This window comes from Syngnathus acus, chromosome 2 (assembly GCF_901709675.1).
Source record: "Syngnathus acus chromosome 2, fSynAcu1.2, whole genome shotgun sequence".
NCBI lineage: Eukaryota > Metazoa > Chordata > Actinopteri > Syngnathiformes > Syngnathidae > Syngnathus > Syngnathus acus.
This window is the reverse complement of record NC_051088.1, coordinates 12,802,854-12,811,778: the sequence shown is the minus strand read 5'-3', so window position 1 is coordinate 12,811,778 and position 8,925 is coordinate 12,802,854. Positions and strand designations below refer to the sequence as shown.

The following is an 8,925-nucleotide window of genomic DNA, read 5'->3' as shown; positions in this document are numbered from 1 at the left end:
CCAGTGAAGTAATTGAAAAGGAAAACCAAGATGAACTTAGTACAATTATTACGAACTCACTAATCATTGTTCTGGGTGATCTTAACAGGGCGAACCTCGCACACGAACTCCCCAGATACAGACAGCACGTAACGTGTCCCACCAGAGGGGCACAGACTCTGGACCACTGCTACACCGTGATTAAGGATGCATACCACTCTGCGGCTCGTGCAGCTTTAGGACTCTCGGACCACTGTCTAGTTCATCTGATCCCGGCCTACAGGCAGAAACTAAAAACTTCTAAGCCTGTGGTGAGGACTGTGAGGAAGTGGACAGTGGAGTCAAGGCAGGACCTCCAAGCCTGCTTTGACTGCACCGATTGGGGAGTTTTCGAAGCTGCAACTTCAGACCTGCATGAACTCACTGACACTGTCACATCATACATCAGTTTTTGTGAGGATCTGTGTGTGCAGACTAAGACCTTCTGCACGTACAACGACAACAAACCTTGGTTTACACCGAACCTCAGGAGGCTGCGCAAAGTCAAGGAGGAGCCCTACAGGAGCGGCGACCGCGACCTGTTCAAGCAGACCAGAAACACACTGAACCGAGAGGTCAGGAAAGCCAGGAGGTGTTACGGGGAGAGCCTGAAGAGACACCTCTCTGCCAATCCTGATCCCTCAACAGTGTGGAAAGGTCTGCAGATCATCACGGGCTTCAAGAAACGAACCCCCCGTCCTGTGGAGAGCCCAAGGCTTGCTAACCAGCTAAACAGGTTCTACTGCAGGTTTGATCGGTCCTCCCACACAACGGGACTTCCTGCAGCACAATCTACATACTCACCTCTCCCCACAACTGCTCTGTCCACACCTCTATCAACGTTGTCACCCACTCTCTCTCTTGCAGAGGCCGCACCCGCACTCCAGATCCGCGAGGAGGAAGTGCGCCAGATGTTCCGGAGACAAAAGACCAGGAAGGCACCGGGCCCAGACGGCGTGTCACCTTCCTGTTTGAAAGTCTGCGCTGAGCAGCTGGCACCCACCTTTGCACGGATCTTCAACCGTTCTCTGGAGCTGTGTGAGGTGCCCTCGTGCTTCAAGAGCTCCACCATTGTTCCAATGGCCAAGAAGCCCGCCATCACAGGTTTGAATGACTATAGACCTGTCGCACTGACATCTGTGGTCATGAAATCTTTCGAGAGGTTAGTGCTGAACCACCTGAAGGATGTCACGGGCCCCCTGCTTGACCCCCTCCAGTTTGCCTACCGGGCAAACAGGTCGGTGGATGATGCGGTCAACATGCACTACATCCTGCACCACCTGGACACCCCAGGAACGTACGCCAGGATCCTGTTCGTGGACTTCAGCTCGGCGTTCAACACCATCGCTCCTGACATCCTCCAACAGAAGCTCATCCAGCTTGCGGTGCCTGCCTCCACCTGTCAGTGGATCACCAGCTTCCTGACCAACAGGAGACAGCGTGTGAGGCTGGGGGGCATCACATCTGACACCCGGACCACCAATACTGGAGCCCCTCAGGGGTGCGTCCTCTCCCCACTGCTCTTCTCTCTCTACACCAACGATTTCTCCTCAGGTGACTCTCCTGTGAAGCTCCTGAAGTATGCAGACGACACCACTCTCATCGGACTGATCCAGGACGGTGATGAGACTGCGTACAGACAGGAGGTGGAGCGGCTGGTCCATTGGTGCAGCCAAAACCACCTGGAGCTGAACCCGCTCAAGACCGTGGAGATGACAGTGGACTTCAGGCGTGACCCTTCACCACTTTTACCCCTCACTATCCGCAGTAATACTATTCTCTCCACAGACACCTTCAAGTTCCTGGGAACCACAATCTCTCGGGACCTGAGATGGACCGGCCACATAGACTCTGTCCGGAAGAAGGCCCAGCAGAGGCTGTACTTCCTGAGACAGCTCAAGAAGTTCAACCTGCCGCGAGAGCTTCTGAAGACCTTCTACACTGCCATCATCCAGTCTGTCCTCTGCACCTCCATCACTGTCTGGTTTGGATCGGCCTCCAAACAAGACAAGCACAGACTGCAACGGACAGTCAGGACTGCAGAAAAGATAATTGGAATCAACCTCCCATCTATCCAAGACTTGTATCTGTCCAGGACCAGGAAACGTGCAAGGAGCATCTCTACAGACCCTTCTCACCCAGGTTGCAGTCTGTTTGAACTACTCCCCTCCGGACGGCGTTATAGAGCTCGGTACGCCAAAACCAGCAGACACAGAGACAGCTTCTTCCCCCAGGCTGTTGCTCTGATGAACTCACACCACTCTTAGAGTCTCAGAGTCATTACTGTGCAATAACATCCTGCTCTCCACACCTTTTTTGAATTTGTCTACACTGTTTGTACTATGTGTCCTCTCTGCATCCATTGCAGCCTGGTCATCCTGGATAAGGGACCTTCCCATCTGTGGTCTCTTCTCAAGGTTTCTCATTTCCCCTAGCTGGAGTTTTGAGTTTTTCCTTGCCCTTTTGGGAGTTTAAGATCAGGGGATGTTTGAGAATATTTGCCATTTTTCACATGTCCTGAGTGTTGTTAGTCACCTAAATGTTGAACAGAGGCTGTGATGTACCGAAGTCAAATTCCTTGTTTGGCACGCTCAAACATGGCGAATAAAAAAACTCTTGAATCTTGATAAGCGAGTTAAATCTGCAGTGTCCACAGCACTTCTAGCTAGCAAGTCACAGTAAGTTTTATAGCTTTGGGCGCGTTCGGAAATTACACTGCAGCGCCCATTGTGTCATCCGATCATACGGAAATTGAATGCGTTGCTCAAATTTGCCGAACGGAAATTCAGAATGCATAAAAAACGGTTTGCCAGTGTGCGCACTTGGCGCACCGACTGGCAACATGGTGCGCAATGCTGGCCGCGTTCGGAAATGAACGGGAGCGGAACGCCGCATTCACTTTTCGAACGTGCCCTATGTATGGTCGCGTAGGATTTTGTCTTAGTCAAGTACGTAGTACTTTTTTGTCCATGGTCGTCAGGAAATTCCGTCTACGCTTTATTAGAGTCACTCCTCTATGTATCATATTAACTACTCAAATTAAAAAAAATTACACAACGAATGTATCGCTCTGAATCAAACAAAGACTGGATTACATCATTCAGTCGGATCATTTCTGAGATTTGACATACCCAAATGTTTCCTGTTTTTTTTTTTTTAAACAGTTCTGGGAGGGATTTTTACAGTGGTCTTCCATTCAATCAAACCCAATTGGAGCCCCCTGTTAAACAAAAAATCACAAACATCTTGCTGCTAAAACAGGTAATGTATTTTTCCTAATCCTTTTGTGAATTAACATGTTGTAATACCGTGCTAATATTCATTCCTTAATTTATTTGACCAGATATTTGCCCATGCCGGTCCTGATCCAGTCATGGACATCTCCTTGTTTCTGGTTTTGGGCTATCTTGGCCTTGTCATGATTGCTCAAGGTGAGTGGTAGATCGAATTGCGGACTGTCAACATGAGCATTGTTCTCATTTTTTGTTTTCATGCAATTACAGCTAAAGATTGTTCCAGGCCTACATTAGGCAGCAACACAAACCTCAACGATGAGGACTTACTTAAAGATACATTTTCAGATGGGAGCAAAGTTAAACTTGTCTGCGCTGTGGGTCACCTGTGGTCGGGGGGGTTTAAATATGTCACATGTACAGATGGTGTGTGGAGTCCTGTGACCATACAATGCACCGGTGAGTTTGAATTCATTTTAAATGATATGAACGTACACCATATTTTATAGTGTTTTGTCTATTAAGAATCCTGTGTAATAAACCTGCATCCAAATTAGGGTTGCACATCTCTTCAATAGAAGACACTTTCATCTGAAGTGATGGTATTCAAAAGCTATTCTTAAAGTTGAAAGATTTGATTCAGTGCAATTACAGTTCAATTATATATGGTACCACTCATTTCGAGATTGTATGTATGTGATGCCGAATTTCTCATTGTCATTTTATGACAATAAACATGTGACCTGGGTTCAATTCGAGGTACACATCTTTAAAACAACAACAAAAAACGATTTGTATGATTCAAATTTTCTTTCCCTTTTACACCCCTAATATAATATATCACATAATACTTATATTATAGTATAATACTTGTAATATAATGCTTGAATATGTTTTTTTTTTAGTAATTTCCTGTGGCGCTGCAGAGGAAGTAAAGCATGGGATTGTTAATTATCCAAATCGTATTCAGTTTGGTGCCCATTTATCCATCAGTTGTGAAAGAGGGTAAGAAAAATGACAAATCATTCTAAACTTTGTGGCCTATCTTGCATTATAATTGCTGTTTCATTGAATAGAGAAGCATTAGGCTTATACTGATACTGACTGGTACTTTTTTGAGCCATTTATGTGCTTGTGCTTAAGCGACTGTCTGTTTCTTTGAAATGTGGTAGGCCGGGCATTTGTTTGCGTTTATCTGAGGTTGTCATAATTACAGTTACATATTGGTTGGTGCCGCTCGACGCACTTGTTCGATCGATGGAACCTGGAGTAACCACCCACCCAGCTGTACAGGTAGGTGACTTGAGTTTCTTCACCTATCAAGACTGGTGCACGTGACAGTTTTTACTAGTTAGCATTTTTCACTTGCAGTGGTGACCTGTGATCCTCCACCAAAAGTGGCTCAAGGCAATTTCATCCCTCCTCTGGACATCTACCATTATCCAACCGTTATACAATACTCCTGTGACCCAGGTTATGTTCGCAATGGATCCGAACATCGACATTGTTCCGATGATGGACAATTCAAACCTGATCCACCTGTTTGTGTCAGTGAGTGTTGCTTTGGTACCCACCTACTCCTTTCCCAATATCCTCAATAATCTGATGATTTCTTCTTTCCCGCAGAGGTTAACTGTCCTGAGCTGGAGATTGTAAATGCCGAGATGGTTTCAGGCGCTCGACCCCCGTACGGGCACATGGCGTCCGTGACGTTTGAGTGCATATCTGGATACAAGATGGTTGGCTCTCCCACCGTGACGTGTGACATCAACAGTCGCTGGTTACCGAAACTTCCAAGTTGTCGGCGTAAGTCCTTTCCTGACCTCTTGGTGTGAAAGGAATCACACACTGAAACTGAAATTCTTGAATGCAGTCTGTCGGACCAACTATGTGTTTTTAGTTAACTCAGTTCAGTGTTTATAGTTGATAGATTGTTGCACTACCGCACCGTGTGGACTTTTACTGACACAAGAAAATCCCATTGTTGTCGCATGACTTAAGTATACTGTTGAGTAAAAGATTTAAAAAGGAGGGCTGACCGTGTTGCTAAGTATGACATGTCTTTTCCTTTGCTTCTAAAGGAAAAGAAAGTCCTAAATTGACTACAACGGTTACAACCCCTAAGGCCAAAGTGACGCCAACAACAGGTATAGGTTTGAATAGGATTCAAAAACACAGTCCTGATTGTTCTCATGGCCAACTTTCTTGTACTTTCTTTAAACTTGCACCTCAACTGCAGACATTGTGGTAATCTCACGACTTGTGTTCCCTCTCTCGGCGTTTTTCAATATGAATGCGTTTTGAATTGAGGTTACTATTTGTCCACCGCAGGCGGCTCACAGTTAGGAGGGTGCGGGTTTGATTCCACCTCCGGCCCTACCCTGTGTGGAGTTTGCATGTTCTCCCCGGGCCCGCGTGGGATTTCTCCGGGCATTCCGGGGTTTCCTCCCACATCCCAAAAACACGCTTGGCAGGCCGATTGAGCACTCCAAATTGTCCCTAGGTGTGAGTGCGAGTGCGACTGGTTGTTCGTGTCTGTGTGCCCTGCGATTGGCTGGCAACCAGTCCAGGGTGTCCCCTGCCTACTGCCCAATGACTGCTGGGATAGGCTCCAGCACGCCCGCGACCCTCGTGGGGACAAAGCGGTTCGGAAAATGGATGGATGAATTTGTTCACCGCTAGATGGCACTAAATATCATACATTTCTTTTAAGTTTACAAACCTTGGCTTGAACATGTACCAAACATTTGAGTCAACAGATTTTTTTGGGGATATCTTGATTCAACCTGTATTTTATCATTTCAGCCTCTTCTAAACCAGATCCTGACACGGAAAACCGTAAGTAGAGATAATGTCTTCTGAATTAAATTCTTCAAGTAGAGTGGACTACATTTCTGGTAATCTGCTGGTTCAAACCTTTCTGACTTTTTTTTCCCCCCTGCCTTGATGGCACTAAATATCATACGTTTCTTTTAAGTTTACAAACCTTGGCTTGAACATGTACCAAACATTTGAGTCAACTGAATTTTTTTGGGATATCTTGATTCAACCTGTATTTTATCATTTCAGCCTCTTCTGAACCAGATCCTGAAACGGAAAACAGTAAGTAGAGATGTCTTCTGAATCAAATTCTTCAAGTAGAGTGGACTACATTTCTGGTAATCTGCTGGTTCAAACCTTTCTGACTTTTTTTTTTTCCCCCCCGCCTTCTAGAAAATGATGGTAGTCATTTGGGGATGTCTCTGGGTATTGCTTTTGCAGGTGAGTTTCAATCAGTGTAATAACCACAACACTATTCTGTTATTCTATTAACTGTCATATTTATATTGTTGTGACTTTGCGAGTATAAAACATGTTATGCTTAATTTATGCAGAAATCCAAGTACAGTAATTCCCGAGCGTTCACATACTTATTCTTGCAACTGGGAAGAGGTTTTGCAGTTCAAATGATGTACTTTCATAATGGGCATAGAGGGCATCAGAGAGAGAATGGGTGATTTGGGCCCCTTCTGTTAGTGACACAAGTGCTGAATGGCTCTTACCTGAAGCTGCTGATGTTTTTTTTTTTTTTTTTTTTTAAACAATACATGATCTAAAGTCAATGAAATGTTATAATCCCGGCCTAGAGGATGTTGCTGGTAACGGTCGCAAAATAAACAAAATACAAAAATGTAAAAAAAAAAAAAAAAAATTGATTAATCGATGATGAAATTATGTACATGGGGAGACAATTGTTTTGTAATACACTTTGATGCAAACTTAAACTCGATCTGATTTGAGCTTGGTGTTTTTGAGGCACTTGAAGACACTTGGGTCACTGCTGTGGTTGCATTCTTTCTCTGAGCATGAATACATTTCTCTGGGAGCCTTTTTCCCTCCGACAACCTTTGCCAGCCCTTTTTATTTTTTCTGCACATGCGCATATCAATGTTGACTGCTCATTACTGGATTGCAGCTATCGGAAAGGCCACTCCGACCATGAGGCTACCACAGATGTGGAGGGGATGGTGCTCTCGGTAAGACACTAGGTGATGCTGAGAGCTTGGTTCCAAATTCGTCAATTTTTTTTTTTTTTTAAATTGTTGTACAGTATACTGAAAACAATTGTCTTTCACATCAAAATATGAATATAAAGTTGAGAATTTCAATGGTTTAGGATGAGATTGTAAATGTATCAGCACCGTTTGAGATGTCCCCGCCGCCTTATTGTGTTACTTTAAAATGTACCAGTTGTTCCTGTTTCACATGGCTGCAGGCTGTTTTTCCACATGGTCTAATTTACCTGGTTCTGTTCTTCACAGTGATGGCAGGACTCCTGCTGGCACAACATTGCTAGAAATGGGAAGAGGACTGTAACTGATGTCTGTGTCGAGTGGACGTCGAATTAGTTTCTCATGACAGATCAGTAACACATTCCAGTTAGCACTATGCTCGAATTTTGGTTTTTGTCAGCGCATTTTTGAAAACAATAATATACATAACAGTTCCCCTCACTTTTACTTCTAATTTTCCACTTACATTGAAATGCAGGCAGTGCATCTTAGGTATGCCTAAATGGAAAATGAACTTCCCATGATCAGTACAATTTGACTCGGTGGTCGAAATCAAATGTGCACTTTGCTTCAAGCGTGTCAGATTTCCCCCAATAACCCGAATGGGATCTCTGAGATGGAAGGAGGAAAAAGTTTATTATTTATGTCTTCGTGCACTTCAAGTGTATTAGTTGTGGCAATTATGACTGCCAAAGTTTTGCATTGTCATGAGCCTGCTGTGTGACAGCCGTGAGAGGTTTTGTTATGGCTAAAAAAAAAAAAAAAAAAATGAATGTATTGTAAATTGCCACTAGTTAAACGTTACCTTTAAGCACTGTTTAATTTGATGTTTGCTCTGATTTAAAATAAGCTTTGATTTATAACTTATGAATTATGACTGCCAAAGATTTGTATTGTCATGAACCTGCTGTGACATGAGAGGGTTTTGTCTTGGCTGAAAAAAAAATGTATTGTAAATTGCCACTACATTACCTTTTAAGCACTGTTCAATTTGTTGGGTTTTCCCCTATTTGAAATGTTTTAGAAGGTAAATTAAATAAAGTTTAAGAATAGCCATCATGTTTCTGGTGTTAATGTATGTTTTAAACTGGCCTGACACTTGTCAAGACTTTGTTATATAGCTTGTGAATTATTTACAGTAAATATAGAACATAAAAACAGCAGAATACTATTGGCAAATTCATAATTACAATAATTCACACTTTTAAATTTTAGAAGCTACTTGCATGCCCACACCTGGGGTGATTTAACTATTTACCACAGTGCCACCTTGTGGACTAATACGTAACTGCTTATTTCTTGGTCAATTTATCACAATAAACCAAATTCAGACGTCACTGGCAAACATAATTTTATTACTGTTTACACATTAGTTCAAATTGATTGTAGGAATAGCAGACATTTTTGTGTTAAATGAACATTAAAACATTGCTGAATCCAGTTTTCAATTATATTATTGGAGTCGTCCACGTCATCAAATGTGTGTGGATGAAGTCTAACTTGGTCTGAATCAGTTGTCAGAGTAATGTTGACGTTTCCATTGGTTCAAGGTGCGACGAGATGCGTCCTTCACTGTAACCGATTTCAAATGGTGCTAGAAACAAGAGCAGACTCTGAGCGCC

At 43.5% G+C, this 8,925-nt stretch overlaps 1 protein-coding gene across 1 annotated transcript; it reads left to right on the top strand.

The window, feature by feature from the left end:
* Nucleotides 1-3,391: 3,391 nt before the first annotated feature.
* On the top strand, nucleotides 3,392-8,359 carry LOC119118381 (membrane cofactor protein-like). The gene is made up of 8 exons (XM_037245363.1): nucleotides 3,392-3,449; nucleotides 4,623-4,802; nucleotides 4,878-5,057; nucleotides 5,333-5,398; nucleotides 6,321-6,353; nucleotides 6,465-6,512; nucleotides 7,207-7,267; nucleotides 7,553-8,359. The coding sequence occupies exons 1-8, from the start codon at nucleotides 3,392-3,394 to the stop codon at nucleotides 7,605-7,607; spliced, it is 681 nt and encodes a 226-aa protein (XP_037101258.1). The 3' UTR covers nucleotides 7,608-8,359.
* The last annotated feature ends 566 nt before the right edge of the window (nucleotides 8,360-8,925 follow it).

Bases quoted from the DNA above. Each gene is read 5' to 3' on its own strand.
- LOC119118381 (XM_037245363.1), top strand. From the start codon at position 3,392: ATGGACATCTCCTTGTTTCTGGTTTTGGGCTATCTTGGCCTTGTCATG. The intron at 6,354-6,464 runs GTAAGTAGAGAT...CCCGCCTTCTAG, and splicing joins AGATCCTGAAACGGAAAACA to AAAATGATGGTAGTCATTTG. The intron at 6,513-7,206 runs GTGAGTTTCAAT...ACTGGATTGCAG, and splicing joins TCTGGGTATTGCTTTTGCAG to CTATCGGAAAGGCCACTCCG.